Consider the following 22,126-nt stretch of genomic DNA (forward strand, 5'->3'; position numbering starts at 1 on the left):
TTGGGTCATTTGTCAACGGCTACAGCAATGAGAGCGCGAACAAGCAACGTGATTGGTGGGTTAGGTTGGAGGTTGCCCTGGTTTCTCTTTCCTATCTGTGCAGCTGATCTGCCTGCCGGCAACGCCAGGCCCAGGGAACGCAGAGACGGTTCAACCACGCAGCCCAGATTCCCGCTTAGTGGTCAGAGTGAATTAGCATTTGCTAAACTAGGGTACGACCTCCTGCGCACACAGACTGGAAAGAAGAGGAAGGGAAATCGTTTATAAAAGACACAGACTTTTGTAATCACTCCAAGGAGCAACAAATCTGTGAGAGCCAGAGATGTAAGTACGCATGAGCTAATGCTTAAACAGCAAGGGACTTTGTTAGCTGGTAAATAATTAATGAGAACAGTAATCTGTGAGGGAGTCCTGGGAGGAAAAAATTACACTGAAATAAGAATCTTTCTTGGAATCATACAACATCCCCCCCCCCAAAAAACCCCAAAACAACAAAAAAACAACAACACACATTTTGCCAGTCCCATCTGCAGTCAACTGCGCACTGGTGGCTTACACATATGCCTTAGGCATTGCCTGAAGGTTTGACAGCAGTCATGAAGATCTATACCAGGATACGGTTCTCATTTACCAAACCCGAGAGATCCAGCCACCTGTTTCACTCACTAAGCATTCAGAGATCACTGACAGTACACTTGTAATACTGAGGTGCATATAGAACCCCACCCCCCGACAAAAAAGGAAAAGTTGCAATTATTTCAGATACCCAAGTTCCCCAAGTCCAATGTGCTATGTAGAGAACTGTCCAACAGCTGCTTCTAAAGCAGGACAAGTATGAAAGCAATTAAAAATAACATACCTTCACATTAGTTGTTTGCAGAGGCATGAGGGATTCAAAGGTAAAAAAAATGGTCTAAGAAACTTTCAGTTGTTTCATTATTGCTTTCACAATTCACACGGAGCAATGGAGATTAAAAGAATGCTTTCAAGCTGAAATTTACACGAGTAGAAATTACTTCCAGGACCATCAGCTCTACAGATTACCATTAACAAGGATTTAACTCCTCAGCTGTGATTGCTGTCCCCCATCACAGTCAAGACTGTATTTCACCAACACACAGCAGCTGGAAGCATCTCACTTCAACTCTTGCCAGCTAATCCTCAGTGTAACCCTGGCGTAAGGCTATCCTATACACTCCAGGAAGATGCAGCTGCAGCAGCCACCATAATTGGTCGCTGAGAAAAATAAAATCCAAAACACGAACCTCAAACTTTATGAGCCGAGATAATTGATAACATATGATGGAGACCAAAGCACCTTACAGTGCTATTAGTGTGCAGAGTATTATTTTTTTAAGCAGTGAAAGATTGAGCTGGAAATTCAGGCATCCATGGGGGACATGGCTGAAGCACAGAAGCAAAATCCTCCCCTACAGCACCACCTAATTCTTATTATGCATTCTACATCTCCAACACAATGCGTCACACCTAATGCTGGACCGCAGTCAGTCATAAATAAAACAGAGGTAGACGTCATGTTTGGAAGCAGTGGAGCCCCATATGTATGCAGGAATGTGTAGTGTGGGTGTGGTGGGGGGGGCGACGACTGGCCAGGGTTCATAAACATTAGGGCCAGTTCAGGGAGAGGTCAGAGGAAAGGCAATTGGCTGGGTACAGTGAAAAACCCACGAGATGCATCCTAATGCCGCTAAACTTCGTCCCCACCCAAGCCCTCTGGGGAAAACAAAAGTGGAAACGTGCGTACGTTCCCCGATGACGAGGACTAGAGCACGGATATGGAGAGGTCAAGCAGAGGGAGCAGAGGTTACGGAGTGCCGGAGGGGGAGGAGGACAACTGAGGATGCAGATGTGAAACGCAGTGGAGTAGAGAGGCACGATGGGAGGAAATACAAAAAGCCATTGTTTGGAGAGAAAGGACAGGAGCGGACCCACGAGAGAAGCAGCTGAGGACTATTCACCAGAGTTTACTTACATGCACATAAAGGCCTGACTGACAGACAGAGTCTAAACACCAGGCAGGCATTCCTATCTGGTCACCTGATCCTGATGGGTTAAGGTCACCATACATTTGAGGAAATGTTGCTCTTCATGCTGATGTGACATTACCAGAAAACATGGAGACACAAAAGCATCCATCCCTGATGACGCTCACAACAGAGTTCAGCAGGTTATTCCCATGAACATCTGTCACTGCTTTCCATCAGCAAGAGCATTAAAATTTATCACCACCATTAAGGCAACTTTTCACAAAATGAGGTTGAAAATGACGTGGGAGAAATTTGGAGTAAAACTAGTGAATAAATTATTTTTATAGGGAAAATAGAGGCCAAAATATAAAAAAAAATAAATGCTGGCCTTCATTCCACTGAAATACTTGTTGAATCCTTTTTTTTATTATTTCTAGAGAATGATAAAAAATTTTGGCATGTACGGTGTGAACTTTTTTCCAGCTTTTGAAGTGAGACCTGGCAAATTTTTTTTAGAAGCCACTGATTTAAAGCAACCAGCTGCGAAGGGTTATGTTTTTATTTCTGACATTAACCTTTACTTCAGTTTCATACGATCTTTAAATCTTGAAATTTGGCAGCATGGTGGCACGGTGGTTAGCACTGTTGCCTCACAGCAAGAAGGTCCTGAGTTCAGCTCCTCCATCAGGCCGGGGTCTTTCTGTGTGGAGTTTGCATGTTCTCCCCATGTTTACTTAGGTTCTCTCTGGTTACTCCGGCTTTCTCCCACAGTCCAAAGACGTGCAATTAGTGGGGATAAGTTAATTGGAAACTCTAAATTGCCCATAGATGTGAATGTGAGTCTAAATGGTTGTCTGCATCTGTGTGTTAGCCCTGCGACAGGGCCCTGTGTGCCCTGCCTCTCGTCCAAGATAGCTGGGATAGGCTCCAGCCACCCCGAAAAGGATAAGAAGCTGAGAATGGATGGATTCTGTGAAATTTCACATGCACAGTTTAACAATTAGAATGTCCCTCATGTCATTATAATAAACATATAGTGAGTTAGAATAGCATAAAAAATTCCTCCATCCAAAAGTATACAAAGTTACCTACCAGTATTTCTTCAGCTCATTCATCAGGTCTTAAAATAAAGTGCAACAATTACAAGTTAACCATTTAAAAGCCAGATTATTTCTTTAAAGGGACCAATACTTTTTTTTAATGACATAATTTTATCTACATTGTAAATCCATTCTAGAAGAGGAGAACCCTCTTCTGTTGGTCTTCCAGGATTCTGATACTTGTCCCCTGACTTAAAGATTGTTTTTGCATTTTATTCTTCTTATCCAAACTATGATATACATCAGTGTTAGTAACCTTTATATAAGAAAAACTCCCAAATCTGTCATGAAATGATATGATTAGATGTTCATTATTAGGAATTATTGTTCAACTAAAAGTTTCAGGACCTTCAGGGACGCTTTAAATATAATTTAATTAATCATTTTCCAAAGCGATTAATTAGCGGATTAGATTCTTATAAGAAAAAAAAGAAAAACAGTCAGTCAGAGGATGAACCCTCAAGGATTTACTAGAAAGACATGAAGGTGAGGAATGAAGAAAAATACTCAAACAGAGAGTCTATGTGGTAAAAAGCTGTCGATCTCGGCCTTCAATAAAAAGAAAAAATAACCAGTTTATATCGTAGTTACAACTGCACTTTGTCACTGAGGTTGAAAAACCAATCGCTGCCTGTGCTACTCCTGGGTTATGTGGCCCAGTTAATCTCATCTTAAAGCTCACTATATTATCTTTGCTCAACATAAACAAATGTTGCAAGAATGTGGTGTTATGCAGACATGTCTTACACACAAGATCTCTGTTGTTTGTTTGGGTGCACTTCCAAATGCGCCCAGCAATTGCAAAATTTTGAGACAGTCTAATGAGTCTAATGTAAATCCCTTTGCCTATTTATGCTAGTCAAATGGGTGGAGCTGTGAGAAAGGTTTAGCTGTAACTCACTATTGTGTCATAACTTCATAGGATAAAAGACGCATGTAACTTGGAATTGCATATCGATTAATTTCACCTGTGGAAACAGATGATAACAAACACCAGCACTAACAAGTGATGTTAAAAAAGAGAAATCTTCTCAAAGTTACTACACATAATAAGAGTGCCTTGCTGAGTATGAACAATATGGAAAGTCCAACTAAGAGTCATAACCCCTGCCCCCTCCATGTCAAAATGAAACCAGGGATATTTGAGTTGTGATGTCCTCAGAACTCAATCATGTGATGTGCTTAATCATGGACTGCAAAAAGGGGTCACAGGTAAACATTGCTTCAGTGTTAGCCAAAAAGGGGAACCATCGCCTTAGATCACTTTACTATAAAGCTAGAAGCAATGTCTGTGTTAGCAGTTGATTTTTAGATAATAAACAACTTAAGTGGTAATTGTTTTGTCTATAAACATGTCAGAAAGTACTGAAAGTTTCCCATGATCATCAAATCACTTTCTTTTTCTGTCAGAAATTATAGAAATTTCATTTACAATAACATGAATGACATAAAAGCAACAAGTCTTTATGTGCAAGTTAAACTTTCATTTAGTAAAAGGCTTTAGACTAATATGTACTGGCGCTGGTTTATGAAGTATTTTTTGGTTGGTTTTACTTTTTTTAAATTTTACTTTTCATACCACTTTTTATTTTTTTATACATTTATAAAAATAGTGCGTATTCATAAAGCTTGTCTCTCTTACTCTGGGCCAGAAATTTCAGCTTCCACACACTTACATACAGCAAATTGTTCAGTTTCATCACTGTCTGAGTGGAAGAGCACAGTGGTGCAGTGGTTTGCACGGTTACCTCACAGCAAGAAGGTCCTGTGTTTGAATCCATAAGCCTGCTGGCTTGTGGATTTTTGCATGGTGTTTGTGTGTTCTCCCTGTGTCTGCGAGAGCTCTCTTGGTTACTCCGGTTTCCATTGACGGTTGAAAGACAAGCCTGTTAGGTCTTAATTTGAAATAACCAGTTGCACTGGAATGGTGGAATACATTTTGTAAGGAACATAAGCACCCCTGGCTTCAATCTCCTTCTTGTTATTGGAAAACAGACTTGAAAGAACAGCGCAGATAAGTCTGTAGACACTCACAGTCTTACCCCACCCCCATCTCTCTTTGACCCTGTCACAGCAGACACCTTTGATCACACTAATCAGAGAACATCAGGAACAATTTGACAGACTCAGGATGGGACACACACACGCACACACACACTTTGAGCCACGCAGCCGATGATGATGTTAAGAGAAGGATGCACGCAGCTCTCACGCTCTAACACCTTATTCAGAAAAGGCACTACTAATATACACACTGCTAGCTTTTAGAGCGGTGCAGCAGGACGTACACTATTTGCAATGATTATTTACACATGCAAGGAATGACAGAGCGCTGGCAAGACTGTTCAGCAAATGTTTTTGTCATAGCCTCAGCAATGTGCTTTTACAATCCTGATGTCCGGACAGCTGGCGAGCCAAGATTGGCAGCCTGCCCTGAGAAACCAGAGATGCCGCATCAACCAAACCAGCAGGGAAATGTGTCTTACACCACACCACACAGCATTCCTCTCATCGACAACACACTCTGCACAGGAACCCTTGGGCTATACAGTTTTTGTATTCACAGGGATGAATTCCATCAACTAGATGATATGATTAATGCAAACATTTGGGATTCCCCTGTAGACCACCAGTTCCACAACTATGAGCATGTTAGCTGTCATTCAGCATATCGCAGTTTAGCTTACAAATTCATTCTTTTTTCAGTGTTAATGTCAAGGGATGCATTCACCTGGCAGTCAGCATCCCAAAAGTGTCAGGTTTCTTAGCAACCCTCACCCACAAACTGCTCCCAAAGCTGAGGGATCCCTTTCTTGCTCCCTCTACACAATTAAAGTGGGAATAAGACAAAAAGGGAGAAATGTGCAGTGGTAGACAGCAGAAAAGGGGAAGGGAGAATGAGAGAGCGTCTTATTTTGGCTAGTGTTCTTCAGTTCTCTCCAGCTGGCCTGATTGTGTAAACAGAGCAGAATTAAATGCTCTCAAGCTTTGTGGATCACACCCCAAAACAGGTGCTTTTACTCCCTCAATCCCCATCTCTCTCCCTCCCACACACTCGCTCTGAACGTTGACCGTTTACACTCCAGGTGGCAGGTGCTCTTGTATTAGTGGAGTCCTAGAGAGAGTAAAACACTGAGCCATATCTCATACAGATGAAGTCTGGGACCTTTTCCATTGGCTATAATTCATAAAGAAAAATGCATAAACAGGGCACGCAGAGAAGGAGAAAGTCAAGAAGTGAAAATGCCAAAGGGTGTTTTCTTTAGTCTGTAATACCAGCTTTGTATCTTTGATTTGTGCTCTTCTGATGAACTGTAAAATGGTCTCTTTAACTCTATTAAAGAGGTTGATATAAACACAGTTCAGTACACAATCACAGAGATGGTGCAAACTAAGATGAAACTGACAAATAGCTGTAGGATTACATTTATTTACATATGACCTTTTTGGAATGCAGGCAATTATTCAACGCTGCAAGCACAGTGGTTGAAGTAACAATCCCTTTTATTAATGTATCTTCAACCTATGCCTGGCAGAAAACAAGGAGTCTGTGTGTTCCACATGCGCATAAAAATGTCTCTATATTTTTGAAAACTGGTTTCTGCTTAGTTTTTACCTGCAGCCGCATGGACGAGCACGCTCTGGTTGGGTCGCAGGTTGCCAAAGTCAAACAGCATCATGTAGGCGGTGATGTAGTTGACAGGCAGGGCTGCTGCCTCCTCAAAACTCATCCCCTCTGGGATTAGGAAGGTGTGGTTTGCTGGCGCCACTGCTACCTCCTGCCACAGCCCAAAGCGGTTCAGCACCATAACCTTATCACCAACCTGAAACAAAGAGCACAGCAAGACATGGGTGGAAAGAAATTGTAAATTCAGTTCTTGTAACCTGGGGGCCAGAGCTTGTTAGGGGGTAAATGAATATAAATGAGATGGTCTGATTACATTACATGCACATATTAAGTTAACACGTGAACAATTTATTTTCTTAATGAATGGATAAATCACTGAAATGGTTACAAGTTTTCCAGTGCAAGCATACAGCTCTACAAATGACTGGAACATGCAGAATTAAAATAAGATCCCATTTAAAATTCATTTAATTGAACACATTTGCATTATTGATGAGTGGTGTCGATGAGGGGATTTTTGAGTTCATCCCACCTGACAAAAAAGATTGACACCAAAGTCCTAAAGCACTGGAAAATCAGTAAGATATCTGTTTCCCACTAAAACATATCAGAATCCCGTGGACCACCTTACAATGATGTAAGCCAGGGAAAAACCTCTCCTTTCTGTCTCTGGGTCAATATTGTATCAACTGCAGAATGATACATTACAGTAATGTATGTATAACAGATTTTTAAACAATTTTCTTAAATAAGGTCTAAATTCTGCAATTTTTTTAACCGACTGAGTTCTTGAGATGAACCCGTTTCACTGCTGGAGGCGCTGGTCTGTTTATCTCCTGCTATCTTTATCTCATAGTCCTTAGTGCAGTGTGAATGATGCAATCCACGGAACAGAAATAGTTAGACTAAGGTTTATTTTTATTTTATAGCAACACACACAAACATGCGGCCACCTCGGTCACCAAACTCAAACACTTCGCTTTTAAAGTGTGGAAGCAAAGAAGGAAAGCGATAAACTAGAGCAGAGTAAGAATAGTAACCAGAGCTGCGCCAAGTTTATAAAGGAAGAAAAACAGTGATGCAGTTAAAGAAAAAGAAGAAAAGATTTGAAGTGGTTAACTGCTTGCACGAAGATTTTGTTCGCTTTAAAAACCAACATGCATCGTATTAAAACATGAGAAAGAATCAAAGTATTACATGCGATCAGGAAATAACACTCAAGAAGGGGAAAAAACCAAACAATCACTACATCATAAGTGCCCTCTTGGCTCTTAATATGAGAAAACATGTGAGAAGCATTTAATAATTTAAAATGTTACTGCTTTAGAACACTGCTTTAGTACTGCTTTAGAACAACTTTGGTCCCAGGTGCAATGTGTGTTTCATATCTCAATCACCATCTTGTCCTTTTACTGCTCTCAGACCATCCTTATCAAAGCAGGATCCTCCAATTCGCAAAAGTCTCTTTCCACAAGAATTAGCCATGATATTACCCCCCTCCCCCAGTGGGCTAACTAACCAATCAGGAGAACTCAGTCGAGGGACACAAGAAACAGCAACAACTGTAGCATTATAAATCTTTTCCTGTTTTCTTCCTCCCCCTTATCCACAGCTCCTGACATAGCTCACCCTCCCACCTCGTTTCCACTCTCCCCACTTTTTCTCTTCCCTTCTTTCTCTTTCACTTCCTGACTCCTTTTCCTCTTATAACTATAGCATGTCTTCCTTCCCCTTCTCCAGTCCCGCGTCTCATCCTGTCTGTGACTTCTTTGACATCCCCTCTTTCATCACCAGTTCTTCATCCTCTGTTGTCTCTTTCTGTCTTAACCATCCTTTTTCTTCTTTCCCTTGTGAGGAGTGTCCCGTATCACCTCTTCCTCATCAGTGAGACAGGACAATGGGGCCCATCTTCTCCCCTGGCTTCTCTCCACCCATCACATTCCCTGCCAGATTCTTCCCCATGGCTGAGCATAAGACAAGCTCTCGCCTCCTGGGAACAAACCCTCTCCACCCGGGCTTCTCTAATGGTCTGGAGGGAGCCATGCGCCTCGCTGTCTATCCATTCCAATTAGAGAGATCTCCCTCTCTCTCTCTCTCTTTTCATACCCTCATCTTTCTGTCTAAAGGCTGAGTCATTTGGTATATTTCAGAGTATACTATCACTTTTTTACCACGGGCTACTTCCCTTGGCTTGCTGACAGCTCTCTCACATTTCCATCTCCTTGTCTTTTCTTACCGCTGGGATCTTCAAATTCATCAACCTCTGTGATTTAATTGGGGGTGCAGTGTGGTACAAATCGATACGCGGGGGAGTTCAGGCGTTTACAGGAAACAAACATGACTCACAAATGCATTTGCAGCCATTCTTCCATGCCCATGTAAAGCATGTGAGTTACTGTCAGTCACACAGAAGCTGCGTAGGAACATTCAAGGCCAAATAAACCAGCCTTGTGACACTTCTGTTACAACATCTTCACAGTGTGACAAACGCATAGCCTCTTCTTGCACTTCCTTTCTCTGCCTTCATGCTGCATCAGATGTAGTTAGGGTGAGGAGTGCAGGCACCCTGAACAAAGACATTGTATATGAATGGACTTAATCAGATGGTGATTCAATTTTGGGGTATGCAAGCCTCCAAGTCAGCTGCTTTGTGGCTTGGAGCTTTGATGATGTAGGCAAAAAAATTATCAAGTTTAAAAAAAAAGAAAAGAAAGGTTGAACAAAGTCAGGTTCAGGCGAAAGATAAAGGCCAAACATAACACCCACACAGCTCTTGTGACTCCTGTGAATAAAATTAAAGCATACATATTTCTGCTGCATCAGTAGGCGTTAGGTTTAACATGGAGTTTGTATGGTGTTAAGGCCACACCCAGCTCCCATCCAGCAAACTACATGATGGTCTGCAAGCTGTTTTTTGCTTTTCGCACTCACTTGCTGCATCTCTATATTTTATCTATCATCTTTTTTCCCTCAGATGAATTAATAAAGTCTAGCTGTTCACCTTTAGAAATTTCCAGAAGAGAAAGGAAAGCACGTGTTACAATCTCAAGAAGAAAATAGAGAAAGCTGTTCTTTAGAAAGCCAGCAACTGTTACAAGGCCAGAATAAGTGAAGGCAGCACGACAGAGCAAGTCGCTGATAGCCCAGCGGTCAAAGACAGAATTAAGAGATTATATGAAAGGAAAAAAAAGCTATAGATAAAGGCAGGGGAGGATAGATGGAGGAAATACCAGACTGACAATGTGGGCCAGGGAGGTAATTGAGAACATATGGGCGAGATCCTCACCGAGGGAGAACATTTTTAAAGCTGGTCTGATGTAAAAAACAAAAAACAAAAAACAAAACATTAAAAAAACCCCGCTGATGTTTAGTGTCACGGGAGCTTCGGGGTGATTCATGATTTTTCTGATCTGACTCAGTGTTTTACTTTTCCCCACATTTGCCTGCTAGGGTTATTTCAGGTGACTCAACCCCTGTAATACTTCAGTCAACTTATAGTTCTTTGAAGGGAAAGTTACTGATAGACAATGGAGGAGAAAAATAAATAAATAAAAGGAGGTCAAGATAGAGTAAAAACCAGCGTACGGTACTGTTTGATCCATGTACTGATTTGAGTTTCAAAACAAATATTGTTTAATCTTTGAACATAATCTAAAAATGTTTAATAGCCTTTATCTATACTTCAAGAATTTTAGTAAACTACAATAAAGAGCTGAGAGCTCTAAACTATAACTTTACAGTTTATTACTTTAATGAATAATTACATGTCCTTGCTGCATATCCTTACTTAAGTTTCTTATAACAGGACATCAGTGTTCTTGCAATTCCCCTACTTCTTTCACCACATGTGTATGTGAATACTGTCCTATTCAGCATTTTAACAAACTTCCTGAAGATGAATCCTGACCAGATGTCATTAATTGCTATGGGTGTCTTAGTCAGGGTGGCCCATAGCTAGATAAACCTTAACTCTCTCCTTGGCCAGAGAAACACCAAAAAACCCATTCACACACCCGCAACAGAGTCCAAATACAAAACCACCTGTTTAAACACTACAACACTTTTAAAGTCATGCTTTGAAGTGAGAAATTTAGAATCCCACGTGTCTTTGCACTCGCCAAAGGGGGGGAGAAAGTGTAGAAGCATTAAAAAGACTCAAAAACAAACAAACAACAAAGAAATTAACCTAAATCATTGCATATCTAATATGCTATATCAATGTTTTGGAAATATGAAATAAAATGGATTGCACTCTACTTAACCACTGTTTATCTTACTTTATTTAATTAAGAAGCAATATATTATTGCCTTTATGTATTAGATATGGGAAGAAAAACACTCAGACACTCCCACTGTCGAATGTCTTTGTGTGCATATGTCTATCTGGGAGAGATACAGGGCAGACAAATAATGCAGCAGTGGGTGATGAGCCACCCAAAAATTCTGTGCCATCAGGGGTCAGCACATTCCATGTGAGTCAGCTGCCAAAAGATTGCAGTGATCTCTATCCATTAGGAAGATTGTCTCCTAATTCTATAAGCTAAAGGCCGCAAGGGGATGTAGGAGCGTATCGATAGGCTGTGTGTTTCTATGTGTGCTTTGTGACCTTTAAATCAAATCAACATCCCTGACAATGTGGAAAGGAGCAATGAAGTATTCTCAAAACACAGGGGTCTTCGCTTTCTATGATGTCTGGCTGCTGTAAGTTCACCCATCACCAATCATTTAATTAATCTATTACTGTTATCTTGCAATAGATTAGCCATCCATCTAGGGATCCACACCTTACAGACATATGTGCCACTCCCTGTCAGATGGACTGATTCTGCACTTGCATCACATGGTGTTGTCCACAGATATTAACTGGACGATGTGAGAAAATCTGGTACTAGTACAACAAGCAGCGTGAGTCATCATTGGCTGCTTTGTAACGTTTGGGTTCTTTTTTTTTTTTTTTTTTTTTTTGTTTAACAACCTTTAAAAGGCGTTACCGTGGTGATGCCATGCTGCTAGGAGACAAGACATAGATTCATATGGCTCATCGTGCAATTTAAGACAGACACCAATAATCCTGCCAATAATCACAACGCATCGTTCTTTGTGGATGACAATCAAGGTGGAAGGGGCTTCAATATTCTGTTTAATTTACTTAATTGTCTGAGAGCGCACTGGTTTGAACTTTTGATGTTGAAACACTGGGTTAAAGAGATCTCTGAGCACAGGACATATGATTCGATATCTGTTGGAACATAGTGCGACTGATTCAGTTTCTCACACCATGCTGTCTGTTGCGTCGCGCCTCGCCCTTTCCATTCGTGTGTGCGCCATCGTCGCTCCCGGTAACAAAAGGCGTCGGTGACTTCGGTCTCCGCCACCGGTGTCAAGTCATAATATTTACTGTGACAGCGTTCCATATTCTCCAAAATAAAATGCCTATTAATTAGCCTAACATTTTGCAAGTAGAGCCACTTTGTATACCCATTAGCCACTCTTTTCAATTATTGTCCATCAAAAGTGCTCGTTTTCTCACACCTAATTGCTTCATTCTTTTTCTTAACAAAATATGATAGGCTAATAAACACATGAACGCGTTAGTATCTTTAATTCTGAAGGCAGAACACACTCATTTCCGGTCTTGTCCACGGTGTCTCCAGCTAACTTGACGCAACACGGCGCACCATGGCGCACATCAAAGCGCAGCATAGCGTAGGTGCAGCAAGGATGGAAGGCATCCCACAGATTACATGTGTTTATATAGATTTAGACTTTCAACATGAATGTTTGGTGTGAACAGAGAATCCTTCTCAATCTCAGCAACTAGTTTGTACTTGAAGTTGCTCAATCTAAGTGCGCACTGGTAGCGCAATTCGAAAACCGGGGAGACAAGAGGGGCGACGCCTCTGTTGGCCGCATTGTGCACAACTTGCCTCATTAACACACTTTTGGCTTCTTCAACAGAGATGAAAAATCAACATGAGCACACTGACATGCTTTATTGCTTTTCACGTTAAGACAACAAGTGCCATCTGCTTTCTACGCAGAAGTGAATGAATGGATGTGAAACCACATTAGCTCAATATTAAACCAAAAAGTCGATTTATATTATCCCCGTATTTTGTATGAATTGCCTTGCAATCGATTGATGACGTTAAATTAATTTAATCCTGGAAATGGAAACCCGACCGCTACTTTTTTCCAGCGAAGCGAGAAAAGCCTGACACGCCCATGCCCAGATGTAACAGTTCAGCCCCAAACTGAATGAAATACATATCACCAAAACATTTTTATATGACACAGTAAAAGAAAGAAAAGGCAACAGCTAGTTTGTGCTTACTTTTCTGTCTGTTACTTCCTCCCCTACAGCCTCCACCACCCCGGAGCACTCCATTCCCGGGGTAACCGGCGGGGACGGCAGCCGGTCGTACAGCCCCTGTCTGGCCATCAAGTCGGCGAAGTTCAGTCCGCATGCCTTGACCCGAACCAGGACCTCACCAGCCTTGAGTGTCGGCTTGCCTTTCTTCACCTGCAGCTTGACTTTATCATACCCCCCGTAGCCGGTGAGCACCAGAGCGCGGTAGGTGAAGGTCTCCTCTTCAGGGACCTTCTCGGTGGTCGCCGCCGGGGTGGCCGCTGCCTCTGCGGCGGCGGCGGGTGGGGACTCCGTCTTGGGTGGCTCGGTTTTGGGCTCCTCGGTAGGTTTGGTTTCCTGCTTTTGGTCCACGGCGTTTTGCTGCTGAGCAGGTGCGTCTTCTCCAGACATTGTGCAGACAGTGATGAGCCTAGAAAATCACTTGGAGGTTGACTTCTTGTGCTTTTGTTGCCGTGGACGGGCTTGCTGCTTTCAGTCAGATGCTTGACTTGCAAGTAAAAGAAAATGTGAGGGACAGAGCTCCTTTTTCAGCAGTCTAGCATGGAGACGCGACCCGTGCAAAGTGGGCTGATCAGTGGCCAGTGGTTGTCAACGCCGCGCTCTGACAGAGAGTGTGAGTGGGACGAGACATAGGCAGTCTGGAAAACACGGAGTACTGATGAAGCTTGGGGATTGGCTTGTATGACTGGGTGGATTTGGCTGTCTGTCTTAGACTATAGAATGAGCCTATATTGCATTAAGCAGAGGGATGATTTACAAAAAATGTCAATTAAGACTGAAAGGCAAGTAAAGCAATCCTTGGAAAAACGTCCAAGCCTGCTATTCCTGCAAATCCTCTTAAGAATATTGAGGTGCTGTGGTTAAAGGAAAAAGTAGCTTTAAGAATAGAAAAGCACTTCAAAGAAAGCTGCAGTTAAAGATTAATACAAGATTAACTACACCGTGTGACACAAAAATGCCATCATAGACTCAGTAGGCTTTTCATTTTAGGCACTGAATTGTATAAACATGTTTATTTAATATTTCTTTTAGCAGGAATGTGTTGGCTGTTTACTGCAGCCTGTTTAACAGAGAGGTTTGTGGAACACCAGGAGCGACAGGAAACGTCTGTTTATGCTGCCTATTCTGCAGTAGGATTTGCAGGAACTTTGGACCTGCTTACTGCTCATTGTTGTAACTTCCCTGCACAGACAGCTCAGAAAAAAATATGAGCTTGTGTTGAGGTCAAGCCAGTGTTTGATGAAACGATATAACCTGCTTTGTATTATCCTTCCACAGCAAGGAGGATCCAGAGCCACGGGCAGTGTTGGGGAGTAACGGAATACATGTACCGCCATTACGTATTTAAAATACAAAATATGAGTAACTGTATTCCCTTACAGTTACTGTTTAAAAAGGTGGTATTTAGAATACAGTTACCTTGTTGATATAAATGGATTACACGGTGGTACTTCCCTGTTTCATATTGTGGCGGGTCAGGTCTGCTTGGGTTTTGTTTGACAGCTACGTTCTGTTGTTCCAGGCGGCAGCGTTACGGTTGCCATGGTTACAGGGTGACGCTCTCTCTCTCTGCTGTTTCCTGGGTGAGAGAGGCTTTTTTGTTGTTGTTGTGCTAAGCTAATAGGCAGAATGCTACAGGTATAGCTATGTAGCCTCATGGGCAGTGTAGTCTGTGCTGCAGGGAGAATGGACTGCCATACCCGTTATGTGTCTGTGAGCGAGGGAGGGAGAAAAAGGAAAAGTACGAGCTGTCATCCAGCAAAAACGGGAGCTGGAAGCATGTAAATATAATAATAACCACTGCAGCCAAGAAGAGTGCCTGACGAGCCCAGTTGTAAGTATGCTATTAAGACTCGACTGTACACCGTGTTCGTGTTTTCCTCCAAAAACAATAAGTTCCTTTGGAGCAGCCGTTCAACGCCCCTCTCTGTCTCTCGCTAGCAAAGTTGACCCAGACAACAAAGTAAAGCTAGTTTTCGGCTACGAGCCCGACACAGAACCCACTGTATTAGTCAGAGGTCCCTTTACTACGGTTCGGAGCCGCGGACCTTCAGTAACAGTAATAAATCACAGCAATAGTACATTCACATAGTTGTAAACAGCATGATAATATATTAAGTAATCCAAAGTATTCAGAATACGTTACTCTCATTGAGTAACGTAACGGAATACGTTACAGAATACATTTCGGGGCATGTATTCTGTATTCTGTAATGGAATACATTTTAAAAGTAACCTTCCCAACACTGGCCACGGGGCAGGATGACTTTTCCAAAAGTGGGACACTGGCACTCATAACATTCCCAGCTTTACTGTGAATATTATTCGCTGTATAATTTTAGAATTTTGTAGAAGCTTGTTGCGAACAAAAACATACAGCAAGTGGCACACGTAGCTGCTTATATTTTGTCCCAAACAGAAACAAGAGGACATTTCCACTCATCAGCTCAATGCCTTTAGAGTTGAGGGCCTAGCCCAGTGTTCAGAGAGCAGTGACCACAAGAGGAGTGGTGAGACACCTTGTGGCTGTAAAGTGCCACTCAGCACAAACTCAGCAATCAATATCCCACAGCAGTTTAATGATGTAGGATGCAGGCATTATTGATCTGTCACTTTGACACAATATTATAAGGCAGATGTCTATTGTTTCCCAACAGCACCGAGCCACTCTGTACATCGCTATGTTCAGGTTTCTCACATCTGAGAGGCCTTCCTTCACTTTAACTATGACAAGTCAGGAAAATGGCTTCATGTACCAGCGATAAAGGGGCTTCGAAAACATGTCCATCACAGAATAGGCTTGCAATTAAAGGAAAGTAGGACCAAAGATGTATTGGACACCTGGTGTAGTGTGGAGACTTTCTCTATTGTCTAAGTAGGTTACTGAATGAACTGTAAAAAGTAAAGTACTGTGTCACCACACTGCCAGGAAAATAATAGACCGAGTCTGCAGGGAGTCTGGCTAGTCTCTGAGGATGTGTGTGTGTGAACTACAAACACACACATATTTTCATTTCCATTAAAACTGGGCAAATTGTGGGACTAACAACAAATCTATGAGAAAAAAAAATCAATGAGAGCTCACTTAAACCCTCCACGTGGCTGTCAGCGGGAATTATTACTGCAAATGTATGAAATGAATACAGTTGTGTGGCTATGGTGACTTATCAGCTTATTGATGAAAACATAAAGGTGCATAAATGTTTTACCCTGTTAATACACTGAAGTAGTTTTTTTCCTGTATGGTTTGGTGACATTATCCTTGAGGAGGAATACAAATCATTTTCAGAGCTGGCTTCTTGCTTAATCTGTGGTTTCAGCCCTCTTTGCTTATGAACTCTATCATTAAGATAAGGTTCATAAGCAACTATTTTTGACTGTGGATTGTGAAAAGTTAAACCGTTACTTTGAATTTATTCTACTCTGGCTGTATCATATCAAATCTCTTCAGGGACTTGAAGAGTAAAATTCTTTTCACTATTTAAGATTTTATCTTGACCAGTTCAAACCCCAAGAATCAGAATCTCAGTGACAGACCTATGATCTGTGCAATTTCTGTGACGGGAGGAGGTTAAGAAGCTGATTGTGCTAAAAAGTGTATGTGTATGCCTTAATCGAGGCAGAGGTTAGATCCACCCAACATTACAGATACAACTGCCACAAAGGCTGACCTGGAGGGAGGTTCGAAATGCGAGTATTTCAAAGCGAAAAGGCAACACGGTTTAGTTTTTATGTTGGGTTTGAAATAAAATGCAGACTGTAATAATTTCACTGTAAAGCCTTCAGCCTCAATCAGTTGTACTTGGCACGTTTACAGAAACTGAAAGCTTGGAAATAAGATGACCACCCACTGGGCATTTATAAACTGGTTATAGTTTGGTGTCGAATGATCCACTGCCATATCTGCACTATTAATCCATGGGTGTAATGAATTTGCTGGCTGAGTAGACTGTCAAGCATCTCGTAGCATTTAGCAGTATTCAGCACAGTCATAATGATAAACTGCCAATGGCAGGTAAAGCAGACTGAACCGTCAACATTACGGTGAATGCAAATCTCCCACTTTTTATTGCAAACGCTGATGCATTTAGGCAAATAAGTGCAATGTGGGTAATGTGTGAGGTATTGTTTCCCTCGTGTTCAGCTATTTTAACAAACCGGGTCTCCAGTTCCCTTAACAGAGGTATGCTGTTTAAGTAAAATTAAACTCCATGAAGGCTTTAGATATAGTTATTAAAATGTACACGAGTTTTCTTAAACTGATAATGATCTTGAAAACATCCTAAATTTCTGCATGCTACAGGTCTTTGGTCCCCGAGTAAAACAAAACAAAAGCCTGCTTTAATAATGAATAAATACTGCCACCTGCTGCTCTAATGACTCCAACATGAAGCATTTACTTTTTTAAAGATTAGTTTCACTCAAATTAATTGAAATAAATATACATAGTACACAAGGCAAAAACAAATTGTACAATTCTAACAAGTTTGAAAGTCAATATTTGGTATGAGCATCTTTATTCTTCAGCACAGCCTGAACTCTCTTTCTCGTCATTTCTTTTTTCAGGAGTAGTTCTCCAGCCCTCTTGAAGGACATTCAAAGCTGTTCTTTGGATGTTGGATGTCTTTTGCTCTGTTCTCTCTCAAGCTCTCGGAGAGCCAATCCATTGTTTGTTTTTCTGCTCAGATATGCTTTTTACAGCACTGCTAAATTATAGCCCCGAACCATGAAAGAGGACCATGTTTTACAGATAACCGTAGACAATCACTGTTTTACCTCTCTCCTGACTTCTTTCATAGATATTGATGATAATTTGAATGAAAATGTTCAAATATGGATTGATAAGACCGTAAGGCCTGATGTCACTGATTTTCAATCCAGTTCTTGTGTATGTTGGCATATTTCAACCTTTCTTCCTGTTTCTCTTCCTTAGGAATGGCTTCTTGACAGCCACTGGTCTATTGACACCATTTCTAATGAGGCTTCTGAAAACTGAAGAGCCACATGCATCTCTCAGGTCCTGTGTTTGGTCTTTGCTGAATTCTTTCCTGTTTCTTTAGGACACGAGATTTAGATACTTTTGAAATGCTGTAGATAGTTTTTTAGGCCTGCCACTTCTTTTATTCCTTATTTGTTCAGTTTCCTCAGTTTCTTAAGGACTTAAGGAAGTTTTCAGCTAATAGCTCTTGGGGAATTGCCTTGGTGGTGCAAAACTGTCAAATTGTATTATCTTTCTCATTTTTTATAGATTCAACAAAAAAAAGGCATCAAATCGTAATTTTGCAAAAAAAAAAAAAAAAAAAAAAACCCAGTTTGTAACAAATTGCCTAAAGAGACAATTTGAAATGGATCCTTTGTTTTTTTGTTATGTTTAGACAAAACACTGATTCATTCCATGACATCCCCCCCCCCCCCCCCCCACACACACAAACATTCCTATTAAACTGGTCAAGTATAAAGACTACACTAAAAATTAGTGAAAAAGCAGCCAATATCCAAAGAATAATTTGACAAAACCTGGAGATCTATTGCTCAGGAACACTTTTAAAAATTGACACGAATGTCTGGCTGTAGCAAAATGTAAAGAAATAAGAGGTGGCCCATTGTAACATCTTTGTGAGCATTAATATTCTTTATCGCTTTACTATTACAATGAATGTGAATAGAATTCTGTTCATGTAAATTTAAGCTCTTGAAATGTTAGACTGGTAAAGTTAGAGCAAACAGTTACAGAAGGCCTGTAACCAAAATAACATATAAACCCTGGCAAAATACTTTCAACATATTGTTGTGGTATGATACATAGTAATGAAACATGGTAACACAAATGTTAATATTTAGCTCAGGTGTGCATAAGCGAGTTATCCAATGTAGAATGCAGAGGAAGGCAAAATGAACAAAAACGATGGTAAAGCAAGACAGGAAATGAAAATATTGCACAAAAAGCAATATCAACAAAAGATGGATACAAGGTAACCAAACAGATCATCTGACAAAAGCAAAGATACTCTGAATTTACCCAGATTACATTTTTTGAGCTTTTCATATGTTTTAGGGCCTTGTTTTTTCAGCATTTACTTCCACCTTTATAATATATCAGTATTATCTCTATATTACTGTATTCTATATTCTAATCTTCCCCAGATGTATTTATTATTAAGACTTATGTCTGATTTTTAAGCTCTTTAATTAATTTATATAATTGCTTATTACTGCAAATCATTGTAATTTTATTAATTTTTTTTATGCAGTTTTAATTGTTGGCCTATTAGTCATCTGTGAAGCACTGAACTGCACTAAGATTAATCAAATGTGCTATAGAAAATAAGATTTGATTGAGTAATTGGTACTGATGTTTTCTGTCTCAGAACTCACGCAATTCTTCAATGCCCAGAAAAGTCATCACTCATCAATTTGTCCTGTATTGGTATTTTTGCAAATGATATTGTTGAACACTGAGTGGTAGCTGCAGTCAGACAGTCAAAGCCCTCATAATCAAGACCACAAATAGTTAAATAGTTAATATTTTAAACACGATTGTAAGCATTTCCTTGATTTTTTTCACCCACGTTTTACAGGCTGTGACTAAAATAGAATCTACCTAGCTACCACACTAGGTTTACTGATGTAGACCCAGTGTAAAAATACTTTTATGATGCTTTTATCAAAATTATAGATAAACATGTGCCCTCTAACAAATTTAGAGAAAAAAGCTGAGACAATCCTTATTTTTTTTCCTGTTCCATCTCCTCACAGAGAGAGATGCCGCCTGGGCCAGAAAAGCTAAATCTGAGGCACACTGGCTGATTTTTAGACAGCTCGGAAACTGTTAAACCTCTTTAATTAAAAAAGGCCTAATCAGAATTCTACCTCAAAAACCACAGACGACGTCAGCTCTTAAAGATTCAGGTAATTTAGGTGAAAAATGTGATATTCTAAAGTGCTTCAATGAACTTTTTTTTAATCTACATCCAGGATCATAGTCATAGTCATAGAAATAAATCCGAATAGTCCTATTCGGATTTATTTCTCTCATTAATACAAACAAACTATTTGAGTAGTTTAAAGTCTCTTGTTGCTGCATATTTTTGTTTTCTTAATTCTTGATATGTCTAATCACTTATTGGCTTGTCCTTAATCTGTGAAGCATTTTGAACTGCACTAACCTGCATTAAAGATGCTAAACAAATAAAGTGTGATTGATGGATTAAGTTTCAGGTAACTTGTATTGGCTTAAACGCTTATGACTTGGGGTCACTGCTGTTGTATAGCCCACATTTATATGGGCTGACACTTTTTTTTCGTCCACAAGGAGGCGGTGTCGGTCTTCAAACAACCAGAGCTGAGTCAAGCGCTGTGTCTCGGCACGTGGTACCGCGTCATTTCATTATCTCATTCACAAAAACATTAACTCCTCTGCGGGGCACGCACTTCTAAGGAATATCAACTAATTGAAGGGCTGCAAAAGCCATAAAACAGCCCATTCACCTCTAACTACTTAATTTGATGGACTATTTTATCATGGTATGCTGCATTTATTGCATCACCATTAAAAGGTCATGTTGGCATTAAATCGAGGGGCACAATGTCCTGAGAATTTATGCAGCTTTGCCAACAGTGAAATAAGGTTTTACATTTGGTAATTATCACAAGACAAACAGCCATCCCTCCTAAAAATACCTAAAAAAAATTACATAACAAACATTAAATAATGTATATTCTCAAAGACACATTAGGGCTAATAATACCATGTAAATCTTAATGGGAAATTGGAATTTAGCCTAATTTCTAGGCTAAATTCTATAGCCTATTTACAGTAGTTTAAGCCTATTTACAGTAATTCATTAGCAAAACGTATAATTCCTCCCCTGTAGCTGGTCAGTAAGTAAATCAAAACCCATCACAAAACGTTACTGAGCAGGCTTTGAATTTTTCTTATTACGTATTTATTCATTTTATATTAAATAGGCCTTTTTTTTAAAAGGGAAAAGGCAGATTTAAGCAGATGCTCCAATTTTATGTTAATCACACAGTTAAGTTAAAAAAGACATGATACTGAGTCCTTATTAACTTTGAGATAATTAGCTGTAGTCTAGTAGTGTTAGTCATAACCCTTGTGATATCATTCTTGTGGACTTAATTAGGTTTCTGATGCAACAGAATACAATCGCTGCAGGGATAAAATAGCACTGATTGGTTTCCATGAACACTGGGTCGCTTTTTCAGTGAAATCATACAAGAGAAAAACAAACCCTGTGAACCATTTGTACAGTTGGACCTTAATTTCTAATAATAATAAGAGCAGCATACAACATGTGAATGATGTGGCTCAGATGTGAAAATGAGGAAGGCGTGGCCAGTAACCAAAGTAGCGGAGTTTCCAGGGTGGGCTTTGTGCGTCCTGCTCGCAGTTACGGGAGCGGACGAGTCAGACGGAGTGTGTCAGTGGGACCGGGGCACTGCGCGTCGGACAGCAGAAGCTGGATAAAGCGCACCGGCTCTGCGCATGTATTTGCTAATTTTTCTTCAAAGTGTTGAATTCCGCTGCGCCTCGTATCGGATGCTGGATGCAACACCTTTCCGTGTCAAGAATACACGTCTGACGGACAAACCATGGACAGTCTAGGGAGCCGTTGCAAGATTGTGGTGGTCGGGGATACGCAATGTGGGAAAACTGCGCTCCTGCACGTTTTTGCCAAGGACTGCTACCCAGAGGTAGGTCCAGCTATTAAAAAAAGTCCAAACTTCGGTCTTTCTGTAGAGGAGGGAACCGCGGAGTTTATGAATAACTACAGCACCGTCATTTAAATGTAACGCTCTACTCGGCAGCTCAGTTTCAGCACTAATCCGGCAGGTTACATCCACCTGTCTAAACACACTAATGCCCAAAGAAGAGAAGGAGAAAGAACCTTAGAGCAGACATGAAATAAAGGACTGTAAAATGACTAAATGAACTGTAGTGTCTCCGATACAGACTACAAAACTTTAAGGCTTTGTCTTTGCTGTGTTTCTAAACATAATATCCCCGAAAGCATTTGTG

At 40.6% G+C, this 22,126-nt stretch overlaps 2 protein-coding genes across 2 annotated transcripts in view; one reads left to right on the forward strand and one right to left on the reverse strand.

Moving 5' to 3' along the window:
• Positions 1–13,762, reverse strand: part of vat1 (vesicle amine transport 1) — a 31,587-nt gene extending 17,825 nt beyond the window's left edge. The window contains exons 1-2 of the mRNA XM_085155584.1: positions 13,051–13,762; positions 6,705–6,912 (exon numbers count right to left, since the gene is read on the reverse strand). Coding sequence (XP_085011710.1) covers positions 6,705–6,912; positions 13,051–13,476 — 634 coding nt within the window. The 5' untranslated portion in view covers positions 13,477–13,762. The remainder of the gene's footprint in view (positions 1–6,704; positions 6,913–13,050) is intronic.
• Positions 13,763–20,854: 7,092 nt separating this feature from the next.
• rnd2 (Rho family GTPase 2) overlaps positions 20,855–22,126 on the forward strand; it is a 32,954-nt gene continuing 31,682 nt past the window's right edge. Inside the window, exon 1 of the mRNA XM_085155586.1 lies at positions 20,855–21,801. Coding sequence (XP_085011712.1) covers positions 21,700–21,801 — 102 coding nt within the window. The 5' untranslated portion in view covers positions 20,855–21,699. The remainder of the gene's footprint in view (positions 21,802–22,126) is intronic.

This window comes from Neolamprologus multifasciatus, chromosome 4, assembly GCF_963576455.1.
Source record: "Neolamprologus multifasciatus chromosome 4, fNeoMul1.2, whole genome shotgun sequence".
Classification (NCBI taxonomy): Eukaryota; Metazoa; Chordata; class Actinopteri; order Cichliformes; family Cichlidae; genus Neolamprologus; species Neolamprologus multifasciatus.